The following is a 19252-nucleotide window of genomic DNA, read 5'->3' as shown; positions in this document are numbered from 1 at the left end:
TTGCAATATGCAACGCATAAAAAGGCGTGAAGCCAAGGCGAAGAAGGGTCAGCAAGAAATGTGGTATTAATTAGGACAGAATTGTTTAAAGCACAGCTAATTACGATAGAGTTAATTAAGGCACCAGAATGCACTACTTTTGGAGGAAATGGAATCCTCGACCTTTGGTGGGAGTCGAACCCACTTAGAGATATGGGCGAACCTCGGCCATACCTCGAAGTTGGATTACAATGGACAACATGAAGGTCGAGAGTCCGACCCACTATCTTTGGCGTTAATTAAGGCGAAGTGAATTAAGGTACGGTTAACTGAGGTAGCGGTAATTAAGGTACCCGAACCAACGGTCTTTGGTCGGAGAAAACAAGTACTTGGAAGTAAGAACGCATTCGAACGATAATGTAATCTAATCAATGTCTCGTGAGTGCGTAGGATTTCGCTTTCATTTTCTTCAGCATATGCTGAAGGGACTGTCAACTTTTTCTTTACGTGGGGTAGGGACTTGAGGAGTGCTTGTCGAAGTTCGAAGTTTGAGTTTATTCACACACAAAACCTAAACGCATAACTGTAGTACGCAGACAAGGGTCCCAAAGTATTGTTACTATAACGGGACCCTCGGTTAGAAACTGCAACAAAATTGCGTAATTCTTGGCAGCATAGCAGTATATGAAGTAATAATATATTAGATACCAGAAAAGCAAATGTTAATAAAAGAAACTAAACAAACAGTGCTTTAATGCGCTTTTGTGCAGCAGAAATAACAACGGAATTGTCAAAAATGATACAATTCTTAACGGTAAAAGAACAATGAAACAAAAATGTGGCGCAGTGTGCACACTGCAAAGAAAAAAAGAAGTCAGCTCCATGCAGTGGAAGCTGTCAAAACAGCGGAGCTGGTGGCCGTTTCCTGAAGTTTGAAATCGTGTTTAGCGCGACTTTCATGAAACTCTTTTGTCTCGTTGCCGTCGTTTTGCTAGATCGGAGCTTCGGTTCCGGATTGCGCATACTCTTCAATTGCGTGAGGTTGTGATCAAAGCACAGTCTATCACACACCTTGGCGCTGTGGCCGCACTTACGGTCGAAGAATTCTCCCTTAAACTGTCTATCAGCACCCTCCTTGGGAGGAATCTGCGTCGACGTCTCTGCTAGGCCTCCTACTCTCGAAGTTGGGGGTTAGCTTGCCTCTACTGGCGCTTGGCTTGGGTTGCCTTCTCTTGAAAGTGGGGGTTGGCTTGCATCCACTGGCGCTTGTCTTGCGATTCCCGTTCTCGATCCTCAGCGGTAGCGGCTTCCCTCCGCTGGCGCTTTGCTTGCGCTTCTCGCTCTCTAAGCTCGGGATTTGCGCGACGCCGGCGCTGCCACTCTACTGCGAGCTCCCGCTGCCACTAGCGCCGAGCGGAATCCATGGGGCGAAAGGGCGAACGCCGGCGAAACACCTGCTCCTATACCCCTCTCCTCCCCCCTCCTATGACCCATCCCCCATAGTGGGTTTGTGCCATTAACTTGCCCTCCTGCTTGACACCGGACAACGGACGGCGAAGGCTCGACTTAGAACAGCTCCGCTGTTAAAGAAAGACAGTTTGGGGGTGGGCGTGCAAGGGCAAAATAATATTTGTACCTGCTTGAAAATAGAAATATTTAATAGAGCACACGATGAAACGTTAGCAGAAGATGTATTAGTGAAGCTTTGAGACACCGAAGTGTAGGCAGTATGTTAAATGAAGCAAGAAAACGATTCTAAAGTGTAATGCTAGCAAATGTACACTTATTGTTACCATGGTTAGTGTAGTTGTAGTTAGTGTAATTGTAGTTAGAGGCGTACCTAGCACTGTTGGTATTCCTAACTGAGCTACCTTGAATGGATTTCTAGCAAACATCGTGATCTTCCTCGGCTGGCTCGTATATATGGAGCACTCCGCCGCATGTGTTTTGTGCCTCGAGCCACGAACTGTTATGTTAGAAAAAATGATAACCATTCCACTCTGTGAAGATGGAATGGCAGCGAAAGCACTTTGGTTTTCGTTTGTGAGCTTTTACTGTCGCCAGCTTTTGCTGCCATCCCATCTTTGTAGAGGTGGAATGGTTGTAATTTGTTTGAAGTGTCTGATGATGGGAGTTGATGTGTTTGAATGGATGATTCAGTAAAGACAGTGTCAGTGTCAGTGTCAGTATTTTGTCAGTGTAGTCACGATTGTCTTATGGTCATGGTGATATACACTCAGTGGTTCGACTGCCACCCTAGAGAGGTTCTTGGCTAGAATAAAATCAATGCCCGTCCGGTGATGCGTGCTAGGTATCATTGGGTTAGAGTAACATTGCAGGCCAAACTCTTCCAACGTGTATTGCATGAACCATTTCTTCTCTGGTTTAGAAATGTCCACGTTGAAGTCTCCGTTGATGATCTCAGGCGTGGTATGATGCTTTCTAACCCACTAAAAATATGTGGTCATAAACTCCTTGATTTTGGTCTTGGTAGTAGCGGGCGAGATGTACACCGTCGAGATCACGATTCCTTCTTCCGTTTGTATAGCACAAACATTCGCACAGTCGGTGACAATTCTGTTCATTACAAGGTCGAACGGTTGCGCTGGAATGCCGTTAGTTACGTGTATAGCAATACTTACAGCGCGCGATTCCACACCGCGATCCCACAGGACTCCGGTGTAGCCGTTGAGCTATGTTGAACGCGGTCACGTCTTTGTTTGCGTAGGAGAGTCGTACCGCACCCGTGTACCTGCGACCTCTTTGGGTTGCCGAGCCTACTGGGAGGGCTCGGCAACCCAAAGCGTATGGGCCAAAGCGTATGTGCCAAAAATCATCCTGTGAGCCGATCCTGGTGGCAGTGCAGAAAGGTCCAAGCTCATTGGCAAAGCGTATGTGCCAATGAGCTTGGACCCTTTCTGCACTACCACCAGGATTGGCTCACAGGATGATTATTTCTGCTGCCGGACACCGAAAAAACTACGGATGGTTAGTCACATACAGTTTTCGCTGTAAAAGGGAAGAATAAGAAAGAGCTTTGGCTCCTTCCATCGGTCCAAAGGGTTATTAGGCCTTTCGGTCGCTGAGTGACACATTGTTGTAGTGGAGCTAACCCCAGTCCCTATAGCGTGCTAAAACTGGGCCAAACACAAGCGTTTTAGGCTATCCTACGAACCACCGCTCCTCTTTCCTTGGACATTCCCGCAAGCTATCCGCTTTCCGTTTCGGGGGCACCTCACGCATCAACCATTCAGAGGCTCTCCCACGGGCTCCACTAGGCGAAAATGTCGCTCTCGCAGGCACGGCGACGCCCCAAGGACAACCTTCGCGATGCATTCAGCGATCATCGGAACGTTGATGCTATCGACATTGGAAATTTCACCGCAAGCAGAAGCAAGGTGAGCCTTGCGATGTTCGGTGCTCACACCTTCCGCGGACGTGTGGCCTATACCAATGTTTTGCAGGAGCAGCTCTGCAAAGTGGCCTTTTGAGCCCGAGAATCACTTCTACGTCTACAACGGGAGTGACGGACACTTCCGCTATCTCCACGCAAATTCCGAGCTTCCAGACAGTCTACTTTTGGAGCTCCAGCTTCTGCAGGCCCGGACATCTACGAGAACCTGCGGCAGATCACGATTTCGCACTAAGGAATCAATGTGGCTGCGCCTCGCTAACAATCTACGCTGCCGGTGCTCCCTGGTACATCTCAACTGGATTGCGTGAACCCGACACTACCTTCGATGAGATCATCTGCACACTTTGACTGGACTTTACCATTGGACATTAATTTAAATCATGGTTCGCACTAGGAGGGGGGGGGGGGTGCCTGTCGGTGCTAAAACAGGTCAAGAAGAAGGTGGGCTCACGTGCAGGTAGCGTGATAAAGGAGCACGCTAACGTGCTCGAACTGAGCGGCCGCAGTAGCTGCAGCTAACGGGATCTCGCGGCTCCGTGGCATCAAAACGGGATGAACTTTGGGCGATAATACGTCCTCTTCACTGTTGTTGTCGTCACCGGGTACTGCAATCTTCGAACAGTTGTTCTGTCGCTTTTAGTGAGGTTGATGCCTGTGATTCGAGCATGTCAGTGGGCTTCATTTAGCTCGTATCAGGCATTGTGGATGCCCAGGGATGGAAGTTTCGTTTTTTCCGTGCCTGGAAGAAGGCCGAGGACTTTGTTGTACACTTACCGTAGTTTTATGTTTATTTGGGCGTTTTCTGTTGATACTAGGTTGAGGTAAAAAGCTTTTCTGGCGTAACCCTACTGACAATATGGCCCTGAGTCAAGCGTAGTAGGTCTTCTTCCTTCATGCCATGACTGCAACTGGCTACTCTACTCATCATGCGAGCTATACTGCAGGAAGTTTGTCTTAATGCATTTATAGTGTGGTTATTGCGACTAGTATCCTGCATCTGAAAGCAAAAGCCTTTGTATGGAACTACGAGCGCACTTTCTGACCAAAAGGGCCCATATGTTACGTACCATATTCATATACAGATATGTTGCTTTAAATGGGAACATCTGGGTTCTCACATATGAACCCACATGATAATATAGTACTGTGGGTACAGCGTACATGGGGAAAAGGGGTTTTGGTAATAGAAGAAGTGTTGCCGGACGAGGCAATGACAAGGAATGCATCTCCTGAGCATTAATCGACGATAGGCCTTCGTGCGGCTTCGTCCCTTTCAAAGTGAAACGCTCGGTAGCAGCGATATCGTTTTGGCCGAAATTAAGGCGTAAGGATTAACGGAGGATGTCTCAGCAACGTGCTGCTCACTGGCGACATTACCCTTTTGGGGAACGCTGCAGACAACTTATAACGAGAGTAAGACTTTAGCCGACTAAGTCTAAGGATAGGTATGAAAATTAGTATGGTATGAAAACCCCTCAGGTCTCTTCCAAGACATTGAGGCGCCCCAAGAATACTAGGATCGATGTCGAGGAGAAGTATCAAATGCTTGGGTTTTCGACTAGGGGCTAAACTTCGTGCATTGGTGCTTTGGCGATTCGTATCCAATAGAAGGAATTGTTGAATCTGCGGCTCCGTTTTCTTAATGCGTCGTTAACTTAACCGGCCTCTTCAGGCTTCATTTGGCAGTGTTTATTCTTTTTCTTACAGGTCGTCTGATTGCGGAAACTGCTGAAATTTAGCACTGCTTCTTTCTTGCGCCGTTGTTAGCGCTGTTGGCTGTTTTGAACTTCTATTCGTGGTGTATTCCGTGATCCGTGCCCACAGCAAAAACTGTGGGCCGTTCTGTTTTTCCACCGTGAGTTTCGCTTTTTCATCAGTCGTCTTCTCGGGGAAGTTCGCGAAAGTGCTTTATTATCACAACGCTTTTACATTAGCTGAGGTTATCTCGAATTACTGTCGCGTCATTAAATATTCCACGCTTTCCGAAGAATCTGTCAACAAAACGGTGGCCAGGATTCCGAGATATGCGTAACCAACAAACCATTCCTTTGGCCCCTAGCTGCTCGAGCGCAGGTTGGCGAATCCGAGGACAAGAGAAGCTGACCTACCAGCAGGCGTAGTGAATGGTCCTTCCAGCCGGTGCATCGATGCTCTCGCCCATGCCATCGCGAAGAACGCCGAAGCACTTGTTCAACCGAGCTCCCGCGGCGTTCATGCACACGATGCTGTTCTTGTACACTGCGAATGCAGAACAGGGAGAGAGAGAGAGAGAGCATTAGAGTGTCGCTTGTCTTCCTCGGGACACGTACAGGGGTGCGCAGCCAGAGTCTCACTGCCCCCCGCTGACACATATCCTAACCGCTAATCCCTGCTAGACTCAACGGTCACATGACTCGCAGAAAAGAAAGAAAAATTGCTTATCCACTGCACAAGCTGATAGATAACTGCGTGAGGATCAGACCCCTCGCGTAGTGGCAGGCAAAAGAGAATATTAGAGCAAAGCTTTCTTTGCCTCTTCTCCCGACTTTCCTGGCTCTGCTGCTGCTGCCGTTAAGGTCTAGCTCGAACGCGCCGCTGGGTTTCTTGCAACACCCCGAGATGGCGCTCGCCTCCACGCGTCAAGGCCGGCGCCGCCGCGGCCGCGGCCGCGTTCACAGTTAAAGGGCCGTTTAAGGGCCGTTTATAGTGCGACGTAACGCGCGCGCGCGCGCGCGCTCGCGCACGCTACGTTATGTTGGCGAAAACAACTCCTTCTATAGTCCGACGCACTGCAGCGCCGACGTAACCGGCGGCTGCCAGCGCGCCCCGACGGGCCCGGCGCAGATTTGGCTCCTGCTCCATTCGCACGCCGGCGCCGCCGACTGCGTTGACCCACAATGCATTGCGCGCGAAGAAAAAGGCGCCAACACAACTCCGCAGACGGCTTTTGCGGACGGCGCGCGACTTGGCGAACCTTCTGCGCATGCTCTGAAGATAGCAGCCTACGGCGCGCGCGTTGAAGTATAGAGGGGATGGCCTCCCGGCTGGCGCAGCGCAACCGACGTAGCGTGACTGACCGCGAACGACGCTCGCCCGCGCGCCGCTAACGTCGGACTATAAAGGGCCGTTTATAGTCCGACGTAACGCACGCGCGCGCGCACGCTACGTCACGTTGGCGAAAACGACACCTCTATAGTCGGGCGTACCGGCGCAGCTAACGTAACCGGCGGCTTCCAACGCGCCCCGACGGGCCCGGCGCAAATTTGGCTCCTGCTCCATTCGCGCGCCGGCGCCGCCGACTGCGTCTACCCACAATGCATTGCGCGTGAAGAAAAAGGCGCCAACACAACTCCGCAGACAGCTTTTGCGGACGGTGCGCGACTTGGCGAAAGTTCTGCGCATGCTCCGAAGATAGCAGCCGACGGCGCGCGCGTTGAAGTATAGAGGGGATGGCATCTCGGCTGGCGCAGCGCTACCGACGTAGCGCGACTCACCGTGAACGACGCTCGCCCGCGCGCCGATAACGTCGGACTATTGGCCTCGAGCTCCACCACTGGAAAAGCTGGCGCCACCATCGGCGTGACGTGCTAGGAGGGATCACATGGACATAGCGGCCGCGTCGGCTGCTTCGGGCGCGCCGAAGCGAGCTGAAAACGAGCTTAAATTCTTTCGTATGCTGCGGTCCTCATTTAGTGGCGAAATTTTCCCGCTTCGAGTGTCTCCTTTACAACGCTTGAAAGCACTACAATAGGTAGTGACTGCCTTTGAAGGCGCGCAACATGGTAGGCTACTGTTCGGTACCGCAGGGCCGGACGCACGTAACGGAGGCCGGTGTCAGGCTTATTCACACGTAGCCGCAGGACAAGAAGCTGCGTGAAGCTTGGCTCGCGAAACATAAAACAGGCAAACAGTCATCGGCTACAACTCGGGTGTGCAGCGAGCACAGACGCGAGGAAGATTTCTGCTACGGCGCCCGGTCTGCGATGTTCTGAAAACGCGCACTGAGACTCTCGCCCGAGTCCGCTGCCCGACTAATGTCGTGGCGGTTTGGTCTATGAACTTGTCGATGCTATAGATACTGGCAAGTTCAGTGGAGTGGAAAGGCAGCGGTAAGAAGCACATTTAAAGAAAGCATGGCATATGGTCATGTTTGTGTTATGATTAATGCACTAGATTACAAAAAAGAAGCAGCGGGAGATTGCACGCTGAGAACACCGATAAATATACAGTGCGACGCAACTCGAGAAATAGAATTGAAAGGTCGAAGAATTTAGAAGAAAAAAAAGATTGAATCCTCGCGACGGCACATCACAGTCCCCGTAAGCGTCGAAGTCTCTACAATGAAATTATTTTTGAACAGCTGTGATAGCGCCCACGCAACAATGGTTGCTTGTATACTGTCGAATGCTCATATTCTGCGGCCTAAAGCTCATGGTACGGTGCGAAAACGCGCGCGCGGTGAAACCGAAACAGTGCGCGGACAAGCATGCAAACGCGCAGTCGGTCGCTGCGAATCTGCGCGATCGCTGCATTGAGGCTTCGTTCTATTACATTCCATTTAGTAATACAAACACTATAAGAGCATATTTCACATAGTTTACTCTCAGCGTTTACATACTTCTCACGCAAGAAGCCGGTTCGGGAGACTCCGTCGCGGCGACCGCGCGCAGTGGCGTTCACTATACGTATTCGGTAAAGAGATAGCGTCTGGAAACGATTGTATGCTTTTTGTTTGTCCAAGATTATTATTTAGACAGTAAGAAACTTCTCTAGTTTCCAAAGTACTTACAGAAATGTCCGGGAGAGCTCGCGCGTGGTGTTTTCAGTGAGCGCTGACAGCAAAACCTATGAGGAGCGCGCCACGTGATCCCTCATACTACGCCAGCGAGGCGCTTCCGATAGATGGCGACTCCGTAACTCCTCGCCGCCAATAAACGTCAAGATATAGTCCGGCGTAACGCGACGTCGGTGAAAAACGCGCACTCTACAGTTCGGCGTCACGGCGTAGCCGGCGTGCCCAGGCGCGCTTGGCGAACTCAACGCCGCCGGCGCGGAGATAGAGCGTGTTCTATTTCACGCGGCTGACGCTAGACCAGAATGCACTGCGCGCTGTAGCGGCAGCGAGCAGAAGGCAGAATGGCGGCCTGCGGTGCGCGTACTGACAGTGCGCGTGTGGTTTTTTCAACATCTGTGTGTGATGACAGCGCGAGTGAGGACGCCTGCTTGAAGCGATTAGCAACCATCCATGTATATACGATGTGAAACGCATGGACCACCGCGACACAGAGCGGAAGAACCACGCGTAGGAAGCTATACGAAAGCAGTGTGGTCTCGCCACAGGTAAGCTGCATTTCGCAGCTCCTGTACTAGCTGGTGGTAGTCGCCGAGTTGAGGGCGCTTGTCGAATAGCTTTCGTATGTACATGGTCCGCTTCCTTTATTGACGTAGCCGACGTACTAGCATTATGGGTGCGATGTTCTGGCTTCCAGGACAAGTTAACGCCATGCCGCAAAAGTTTTCGTTTTATGCGCGCGCTACCCGAACGGCGCGCTATTGGCCGCAGCCGTGAAGTTGCGCTCCCGGACGCAGAGATGGCGCCAGCCTCGCGCTGCGCGCGCACGCCGAACTCTAGAGGAAGCAAATTTCTTGCACCCCTGGCGTCGCTAGCGCAGCGTATCCGACTTAGCATGCCGCGGCTTGGCGCGCCCAGAACGCCGGACTATATCTTGGCCTTAAAGGGCCGTTTATAGTCCGACGTAACGCGCGCGTGCGCGCGCGCTCGCGCACGCTACGTTACGTTGGCGAAAACAACTCCTTCTATAGTCCGACGCACTGCAGCGCCGATGTAACCGGCGGCTGCCAGCGCGCCCCGACGGGCCCGGCGCAAATTTGGCTCCTGCTCCATTCGCACGCCGGCGCCGCCGACTTCGTCTACCCACAATGCATTGCGCGTGAAGAAAAAGGCGCTGTTAGATATGGAGCTGTTTCCTGCGATTACTTCGAGTTCCCCAAACCACTTTGAAACGCAGCACAGCTAATTGAGGAATGCAGAAGCAGGAAAGCACATTCCAGAGGAGCACCAGATAAGCGCAAACGAGTTTGCGGCCCCCAGGTCGTGCGCCGCCGGGATTAGACGGGGGCCTCGGACAATGAAGCCCAATCATCCCCTTCGCCTTTGAAGAAGGCATTTGCCACCACTGCAGGAGCCGAGCCACCGGGAGCAGGTGGGCCCTTGTGCAATGGAGCATGAGCACCCCCCCTCCTTCTCCACCCTAGAAGAAGTGGATTGCCACTCTGCGAGGCAAGACCGCAGGGGGATCAAGAGAGGAGGACCAGGCGCCGACTCTCTTCGCCGGGTATGACACCATCGCACTGGCGCCTACCATTGGCTGAAAGTGGCGTCATCGGAGTGGACTCTCCTATTGGTAAAAAATGACGTGACTTACAGTGCTCGAAAGGTTTATAAGAAGCCTTCCAGAGAGACCAGGACACTCCCTGATTCCCTGATTCACCTCTCTCGAACTTCTTGCCGCGGGCCGCAGCGTCCGAGTTGCTGCGGGCCCGTAATGACTGTACGAATGTTACTTGTCGCTCACCTTGTAAATAATGTAGAATAAATCCCTCCCAAGTTTTGGTTTCCATCCCGAAGTCCCGTCCTTCAACCCCTACCAACGCCTCCTATAACTATATGCCTGGAACGTCGCTCTTTTTTCCATTGGGAGCTCTCTGCCGAGTGTTGCGACCATGCGCCGCAGGACGGCGCGCGCCACCGTACCGGTCCCCATGGCAACCACTGCCGCCGCCGCCGAAAGCTCACGACGCGCCAGCCGCTTGGCTGCCGACGTCGCTCCCGGTAGCGTCTCACGGTAGCCGTGCCACCGGTGTGTTTACAAGGGCTGGCCGCAAGAGGCGCTCGCCACCGTACCAAAAGGAGGAGAGTACAGGCGAGGGAAGGGCAGCGCGTTTGCGGCTCACGTTCCAGGCATAGTACATTATAGGAGGCGTTGCCCCTACAGCGCCAACATAACTCCGCAGACCATAGAGTTACTATACTGACTCTAGAGGACAAGCTACCCATAGGGCCCATGCATTAAAATCGGGAACCTCAAGAGCGCCGCCATGTTGCTACGCGCCGAGGTTGCCAGCTCCTGAGACGCTTGCTAGACTTGGTGACAGTAGTCAGTTTTAATCCGGCAACAGTAGCAGCGTAGCAGCATGGCGTCTCGCTTGAAGTGTTGTGATGTGTGCGTGCAGCCGTGTGTTTGGGCTTCATAAGTCGGTTCTTTATTCTATGTTGCGGGATGGTGTGGGTGTGGTCCATGTTGGCCGTAGAGCTGGCAGTTATGCAACCGAGGGATGATCCTGTTCAAGCTTCTGGCGGTATGCGGTTTTCAGCGGTCACGCCTGTTGCAGGAGTGTCACTCGACGACGTTACGAGCTCGAAGCTGTGGTCAGATTCCTCGTTGGCGTTCCGTAATTATCTTCGCACGGGCGCGGTATGTTGCAAAAGCCGCTTTCGCGATCTATCGTCGTGACGATAGATCGGGTTTTTTATTATTATAAGTAATGATCCAGCTGTAGGGCACATGTAACCGACAAACGGAAGTCTCAGGAGAGCACCTGAGATGGTAGTAGAGCAGGCGGCGCAGGAACTCCAGGGCACCTGAGGGACAGTGGGGGGATCAAAGCTCGAAGCAGAACGGTACGTAGGTTGGGGCCGCCGAGGCAGGTGTGTGCCAGGGAGTGTTCGCACGGACAGCTCCCCTGGCACGCGCAGCCGTGCCTCGCAAGGTCGAGATACTTTAAAGGCACCAGCGCCCATGGTCTTTCTTTTGCCTCGGCGCAGTGAGCACGATTAACGAGAATAATGTGGAGGGCATCCGGTGCAGTCGCGAATGCATCATGACAAATGTAGCTCGCGTCGCCTGGCGTCAGTAGTAATATCAGAGTTGGTTGTATGAACTTTATGCATAATACGTTTTGTTACGGTACCTCAACGGAATGGGTCTAGAGGACGGTGTTGGTACATTTTTTCGTACCGCCCTAATCCTATACCCCCACTACAAACACACACATACCCCCTTTTTTATGTATACATACAATTCCTTGCCATGACGGATCATAGCCTCCTTTATTTTTGAAAAATAGAGGAGGCTATGGACCGATTGACCAGTTCAAGTTGTCAACTTGTCAGTAGCTGTCGTAGGAATCACTGTAATAAACATAATTCCACGATCGGATTGTTTACTTTCATTTTTTGTTGTACCACTGAGGACTACATAGAAATTTATTTTGTATATGTGGGAGAAGTATGTGGATATCACGAGCTTAAGCCAATGTGCGATACACAGACAAATCAGCTGCTACAACATGAACTGCATTGAGGGCCACACAACACATACGTAATTAAAGGTGCAAAATATAGGGGGAAGCTTCAAAATACGCTCTGTAGCACTGCAAAGTATAACATATATTGTATGTGTACAATAAATGTTCAAAAATACAATGCATCAATGTACCATTTGCCTTCAAGTTTATTATGAAGTTCAAGTTTACTGAAGTTTATTATGAGCATATGTACAACAGGGATCAACTAACACACCCGCAGTCGAGGTGGCTGTTCGAGGTGTGCTGGCTGCCTCAGTGTAAGAAAAAGAAATTGGGTAAATGTCGACACCAGTGCCACTGCTTCTTGCCTCTGACCTGCACGTGCCTCTGCGGCATCTTTGTGCACAAGTGTGCTGGCGTGGTGAGGCGTAGGAGTCATCCGAGAGAAAGAGTATTGTTTACATGGAGGAGTGGCTGTTCACATTGCCTGTCACTTTCCCTCAAATGTTTCCTTGGCGACTAGGGTGACACACCCGCAGTCAAGGTGGCTGTTCGAGGTGTGCTGGCTGCCTAAACGAAATAAAAAGAAATGAGATGAATGTCGATACCAGTGCTATTGCTTATTGCCTCTTACCTGCATTTGCCTCCACGGCCTCTTGGTTTGCGGAGTCTGTATGAGGGAGCTACTGTGGCTAGGCGTAGGCATTGTCTAAGCAAAAAGAAAAGGCCATTTAAATGGGGAATTATGGAAATAAATGCAGTTATGTCTGCTTCTTGCACTCTTCTTGCCTAAAAGTTTTCAAACATAGTGTCCAGAACACACCAGCACTTTGACTGCTTCTGCTTTTTACCTGCAGGTGTTGTTGCGAGATCCTTAGTATGGCTGCGTGCAGCATTGTAACACTTGGTGGAGGCATTTGAAGTGGTAGCCAAAAATATAAAGAATCATCCTTGTCTGCACGAATGCTTTCAATTTCTAAATGCAGTGGTAACTATCACTATTGGTGCAAGGCCCCCCCACATCTATGCGGCAAGTGCCATAGCTCGAAACTGAATTGTTCCTTTATGTTTCACAAGGCATCTGATATGTCCACATTAGATGTGATGTGTTTGTTTTTATTTATCCCAGTGTGGAGAGAGCATCATTAAATGGCTGAAGTACTATAGCGCCAAACAGACGACACAAGAAGAGACACGGAAGAGCGCTTATGTCCGTGTCTCTTCTTCTTGTGTCGTCTGTTTGGCGCTATAGTACTTCAGTAATATGCACCAACTAGCCCAACAAAAAGTTCTGCTGAAATATCATTAAATGTTTTGTTTATTTTTGCGTGTCTTGTTTTTTGGTTTATTTCTGAATTTATCATGATGCTAAAGTGACTTATGTAATGGCAATCAGCTTTTGTTTTGCAGAAAAACAATGCATTTCCTGACCCATTGTTTGACATCCCCTCACTCGCATAATTTTGCAGAGTATTCTACCTATATTGACTTGCTTGACCTCCACTAAAGGGTCTTGCATATTTAATATAAGACTCTTTCCTTAAAATCATTCGACACTTCTCATAATTTCTGTACCTTGGGCTTCTGATACTCTGCATTCACTATTTTTGCTTGTTTCTGACTAGAAATGTCTTCTTTAATTTAGAGCTTAAATTTTACCTTTGGAACACACGGAAGGGCTTGCCATTGCATATCTGCATAAAAGGGAAACATGTTTCATTAAACATTTGCAAAATCCCATTGAAGATTGATGAATGCAGCTTGCAGTGTGATATGACTGAATGAGCCATAAAAGTAACTCATCTCACTTGGTAAATGAAAGCACATATTAGTGTGATGCACAAGATACGTTACACTAACGTGGTGGGTTCTCTTGCTTATAAAGCAAAATAATCGGTGCGCGAGAAAAAAAATATTTTTGCATAACCCTTGTACACACTGACTTAAGGAAAATGAGCTGGAGCTGTCCACATGATGTACTTATTTTACCTGCGAGTATGGTCAACAAAAATGTGTCCCAGCTGCTTAGTGGTATTCCGGATTATGTCAGTATTGCATATGTGCGTGTTGTCGAAAATAATTGAATTTTGAAAGTGCTCGCAGGGATCTGATGTGCATATTTGCAGTTTATGGGTACATGTAATTGACTCAGCATCAAGTGCAAGTGAACGGTCCCACAGGCCCGGAGTCGATCATGCAAATAGATTCGCTGCACAAATTTGTGACCAGAAAAGATATGCCACATGAAATGGCATGCAAGGAAGTGTTGAAAATATTGCACAGTTAATAAAACGCCTAAGCTATTAATATGTGGCTTGATGCACTCGTTATGCAAAACGGAGGTGAGGCGTGCAGACAGGAAACAAGAGTAGAGTATTTACAAGCAAACAACACGCGCGCCGCCCACTTCTCTACTCTTGTGTCCTGTCTGCACGCCTCACCTCTGTTTTGCATAATGAATCCTTACGAACTAGCTCAGCTTTCTGTCGTTCTAAGTCACGATGCACTCTATTTCGTCCGCATTAGGCACTCGCCTCTTGATTACTTCGTGGCACAGAAATACTCGGTCATCAGGCTGTTTTTCTGCTGTGGCCTTTGTAGAAGCATGATTGTTCAAAGTGCAACAATTAAACAGATTCTTTGAGTTGCTTGTGGCTTCGCCAGTACAATTCCGGTGCGCTGGTCCGCCTGTCCAGCAATTTACTACTGAAGGGAAACCTGCAAATAAAAACACCGCTCCGCATGCAGAAAAATGCTCTACTGTGACGCTTCTCGAACGATTGTGATGTACCACAAGAGCTGCCTACTCGCGTGATATTCTCAACAAGGAGATAAATTCGTTTACTTACATGTGAAGGTATATGCCAGACCACTTCGGGGCTTCGGTGGCACATAAGGCACGAGTGTGTCATAGCGTCCGATGTCGACGCGCGATCGCATGTCAAACGAAACTACTACGCATCCAAAAAACAGATTCGAAACCGAAATTCGCGTCATCCTTTATTGCATGAATGCGTACATCGTGATTTACATAAGTCACGGACTTAGCGATCGCTTTCTGTAAACTTAATATTAACGTACCACTTTCATAAAGCCATCAGGTATGCGTTTTTAGGTTACAAAGCATAAGGTGACCTGTACCTGTTCTCAGCTCTTTCAATAGTAATTGCGCTGGCCACATTGACCAGTAGCAACAGGGCGGCGCCCTAGAGGTTCCCACTTTTCCGGCCCAGCTTTTCCTCTAGAGTTGTTCTACTAACTCTATGCCGCAGACGGCTTTTGCGGACGGCGCGCGACTTGGCGAAAGTTCTGCGCATGCTCCGAAGATAGCAGCCTGCGGCGCGCGCGTTGAAGTATAGAGGGGATGGCCTCCCGGCTGGCGCAGCGCAACCGACGTAGCGTGACTGACCGCGAACGACGCTCGCCCGCGCGCCGATAACGTCGGACTATAAACAGCTTCTGTTTATAGTCCGACGCTATCGGCGCGCGGGCGAGCGTATAGTCCGACGTTATCGGCGCGCAGGCTAGCGTCGTTCGCGGTCAGTCACGCTACGTCGGTTGCGCTGCGCCAGCCGGGAGGCCATCCCCTCTATACTTCAACGCGCGCGCCGCAGGCTGCTATCTTCGGAGCATGCGCAGAACTTTCGCCAAGTCGCGCGCCGTCCGCAAAAGCCGTCTGCGGAGTTGTGTTGGCGCCTTTTTCTTCGCGCGCAATGCATTGTGGGTCAACGCAGTCGGCGTCGCCGGCGTGCGAATGGAGCAGGAGCCAAATTTGCGCCGGGCCCGTCGAGGCGCGCTGGCAGCCGCCGGTTAAGGCCCGTTTATAGTCCGACGTTATCGGCGCGCGGGCGAGCGTCGTTCGCGGTCAGTCACGCTACGTCGGTTGCGCTGCGCCAGCCGAGATGCCATCCCCTCTATCCTTCAACGCGCGCGCCGTAGGCTGCTATCTTCGGAGCATGCGCAGAAGGTTCGCCAAGTCACGTGCCGTCCGCAAAAGCCGTCTGCGGAGTTGTGTTGGCGCCTTTTTCTTCGCGCGCAATGCATTGTGGTGCCAGAGTTCCGCCGACTTCGACGCGCGAATGGCTCAGGAGCCATATTGGCGCCGGGCCCGTCGGGGCGCGTCGGAAGCCGCCGGTTACGTTGGCTGCGCCGGTGCGCCCGACTATAGAGGGGTCGTTTGCGCCGACGTGACGCAGCGTGCGCGCGCGCGTACGTTACGTCGGACTATAAACGGCCCTTTACGTCGGCGCTGCAGTGCGTCGGACAATAGAAGGAGTTGTTTTCGCCAACGTAACGTAGCGTGCGCGAGCGTGCGCGCGCGCGCGTTACGTCGGACTATAAACGGCCCTATTGAACGGGCTGTGCTTGCCTTTCTATGCGACAAAAATGCAGGCGCTGGGCTGTGGAGGTCGCGTGCTGGGCCGTGATAGCGTAAACATCACAATCGTCCATAACCTGGCAATAGCGCTTGGAGGTGGCGTCTCAACAGCGCGCGGGCCACGTGTTCAGAAGGAGCACCTAAACACGCGCCAGCAAAAAATGGCTCCATAGCGTGCACAGAGCGTCGAGGAGGAGGAGGAGGAGGAAAAACTTTATTCGCTCTGATTGGTTAGAAATTAGCGGTGGCAGATGTGGTCGGCTGTCTTCACGGTCTTCTTCCCCATCGGCGCAGGGTCGACGCCCCTTTTCCAGGGCACCACTGAGGGTGTCTACTCGGTGAGCGTGCCTTACTAGTCCATGCTGGACTTTCGGGTCGCTGCTGGAGAGCACCCTCTCCCACTGCTCCACACTCGGGTCTTTTATTTGAAGGAATTGTTGATTCTGAAGGCATTTCCATGTAATGTGATATAAGGTGGGCTTGGCGCCGCACCGGGGTAAATGCCTCTATCATCATCATCATCATCATCATCATTATCATCATCAGCGTGGTTACGCCCACTGCAGGGCAAAGGCCTCTCCCATATTTCTCCAACAACCCCGGTCATGTACCAATTGTGGCCATGCCATCCCTGCAAACTTCTTAATCTCATCCGCCCACCTAACTTTCTGCCGTCCCCTGCTACGCTTCCCTTCCCTTGGAATCCAGTCCGTAACCCTTAATGACCATCGGTTATCTTCCCTCCTGATTACATGTCCTGCCCATGCCCATTTCTTTTTCTTGATTTCAACTAAGATGTCATTAACTCGCGTTTGTTCCCTCACCCAATCTGCTCTTTTCTTATACCTAACGTTACACCTATCATTCTTCTTTCCATAGCTCGTTGCGTCGTCCTCAATTTGAGTAGAACCCTTTTCGTAAGCCTCTAGGTTTCTGCCCCGTAGGTGAGTACTGGTAAGACACAGCTATTATACACTTTTCTCTTGAGAGATAATGGCAACCTGCTGTTCATGATCTGAGAATGCCTGCCAAATGCACCCCGGCCCATTCTTATTCTACTGATTATTTCCGTCTCATGATCCGTATCCGCAGTCACCACCTGCCCTAAGTAGATGTATTCCCTTACGACTTCCAGTGCCTCGCTGCCTATTGTAAATCGCTGTTCTCTTCCGAGACTGTTAAACATTACTTTAGTTTTCTGCAGATTAATTTTTAGACCCACTCTTCTGCTTTGCCTCTCCAGGTCAGTGAGCATGCATTGCAGTTGGTCCCCAGAGTTACTAAGCAAGGCAATATCATCAGCGAAACGGAAGTTACTATGGTATTCTCCATTAACATTTTCCCCATTTCGTCCCTATCTAGGTCTCTGAACACCTCCTGTAAACACGATCTGAATAGCATTGGAGAGATCGTATCTCCCTGCCTGACACCTTTCTTTATTGGGATTTTGTTGCTTTCTTTATGGAGGACTACGGTGGCTGTGGAGCCACTATAGATTTTTTTCAGTATTTTTACATACGGCTTGTCTACACCCTGATTCCGTAATGCCTCCATGACTGCTGAGGTTTCGACAGAATCAAATGCTTTCTCGTAATCAATGAAAGCTATATATAAGGGTTGGTTATATTCCGCACATTTCTCTATCACCTGATTGATAGTGTGAATATGATCTATTGTTGAGTAGCCTTTACGGAATCCTGCCTTGTCCTTTGCTTGACAGAAGTGTAAGGTGTTCCTGATTCTATTTGCGATTACCTTAGTAAATAGTTTGTAGGCAACGGACAGTAAGCCGATCGGTCTATAATTTTTAAAGTCTTTGGCGTTCCCTTTCTTATGGATTAGGATTATGTTAGCGTTTTTCCAAGATTCCGGTACGCTCGACGTTATGAGGCATTGCGTATACAGGGTGGCCAGTTTCTCTAGAACAATCTGCCCACCATCCTTCAACAAATCTGCTGTTACCTGATCCTCCCCAGCGGCCTTTCCCCTTTGCATATCTCCCAAGGCTTTCTTTACTTCTTCTGGCGTTACCTTTGGGATTTCGAATTCCTCTAGAATATTTTCTCTTCCATTATCGTCGTGGGTGCCACTGGTACTGTATATATCTCTATAGAACTCCTCAGGCACTTGAACTATCTCATCCATACTAGTAATGATATTGCCGGCTTTTTCTCTTAACGCATACATCTGATTCTTGCCGATTCCTAGTTTCTTCTTCACTGTTTTTAGGCTTCCTCTGTTCTTGAGAGCATGTTGAATTCTATCCATATTATACTTCCTTATGTCAGCTGTCTTACGCTTGTTGATTAACTTCGAAAGTTCTGCCAGTTCTATTCTAGCTGTAGGGTTAGAGGCTTTCATACATTGGCGTTTCTTGATCAGATCTTTCGTCTCCTGCGATAGTTTACTGGTATCCTGCATAACGGAGTTACCACCGATTTCCATTGCACAGTACTCCCTAATGATGCCCACAAGATTGTCGTTCATTGCTTCAACACTAAGGTCCTCTTCCTTAGTTAAAGCCGGATACCTGTTCTGTAGCTTGATCTGGAATTCCTCTATTTTCCCTCTTACCGCTAACTCATTGATCGGCTTCTTATATACCAGTTTCCTCCCTTCCCTTCTCAGGTCTAGGCTAATTCGAGTTCTTACCATCCTGTGGTCACTGCAGCGCACCTTGCCGAGCACGGCCACATCTTGTATGATGCCAGGGTTAGCGCAGAGTATGAAGTCTATTTCATTTCTAGTCTCGCCGTTCGGGCTCCTCCACGTCCACTTTTGGCTATCCCGCTTGCGGAAGAAGGCATTCATTATCCTCATATTATTCTGTTCCGCAAACTCTACTAGGAACTAGGCACTAGGAACTAGTAGGCACGCACTAGTAGGCATAGGCACTAGGAATATCAGGGGGGAGTTATGCCTCTATACTGGGTGGGAAACATCCTTCTTAGTGTGTTTAGATTCGGGCACGTTCCGAAAGAAGCGTCGCGCGGAACAGACGCATCTCCGCGTCACCCAGCGAAACGGGGTGCAGACTGCAATGTATGCTGGCTCGAAGATGTGAGGCAAGTCAACGACACGTGGCGGCCATGAGAGACTTGCAGCGTGGTGTGCACCCCCACCAGAAGCCACACGTAGAACTATTATTATCGGCAATGAAAGCAAACAGTGTC

At 50.1% G+C, this 19252-nt stretch overlaps 1 protein-coding gene and 2 long non-coding RNA genes across 5 annotated transcripts in view; 1 reads left to right on the top strand and 2 right to left on the bottom strand.

The window, feature by feature from the left end:
- LOC135912649 (uncharacterized) overlaps positions 1 to 19252 on the top strand; it is a 138004-nt gene that overhangs the window by 20964 nt on the left and 97788 nt on the right. The gene's annotated exons all lie outside the window — the stretch shown is intronic.
- Positions 1 to 19252, bottom strand: part of LOC135912647 (uncharacterized) — a 29333-nt gene that overhangs the window by 2626 nt on the left and 7455 nt on the right. For both annotated transcript variants that reach the window (XM_070522249.1, XM_070522250.1), the window contains one exon: positions 5503 to 5632. In XM_070522249.1, coding sequence (XP_070378350.1) covers positions 5503 to 5632 — 130 coding nt within the window. The remainder of the gene's footprint in view (positions 1 to 5502; positions 5633 to 19252) is intronic.
- LOC139047462 (uncharacterized) lies at positions 11890 to 12404 on the bottom strand. The gene is made up of 2 exons (XR_011507158.1): positions 12336 to 12404; positions 11890 to 12271 (listed from the first exon to the last, which is right to left on the bottom strand). It is a non-coding gene; the product is annotated as an uncharacterized lncRNA (long non-coding RNA).

Source organism: Dermacentor albipictus, chromosome 7 (genome assembly GCF_038994185.2).
Source record: "Dermacentor albipictus isolate Rhodes 1998 colony chromosome 7, USDA_Dalb.pri_finalv2, whole genome shotgun sequence".
Taxonomy (NCBI): domain Eukaryota; kingdom Metazoa; phylum Arthropoda; class Arachnida; order Ixodida; family Ixodidae; genus Dermacentor; species Dermacentor albipictus.
This window is presented reverse-complemented; position numbering and strand designations above follow the sequence as displayed.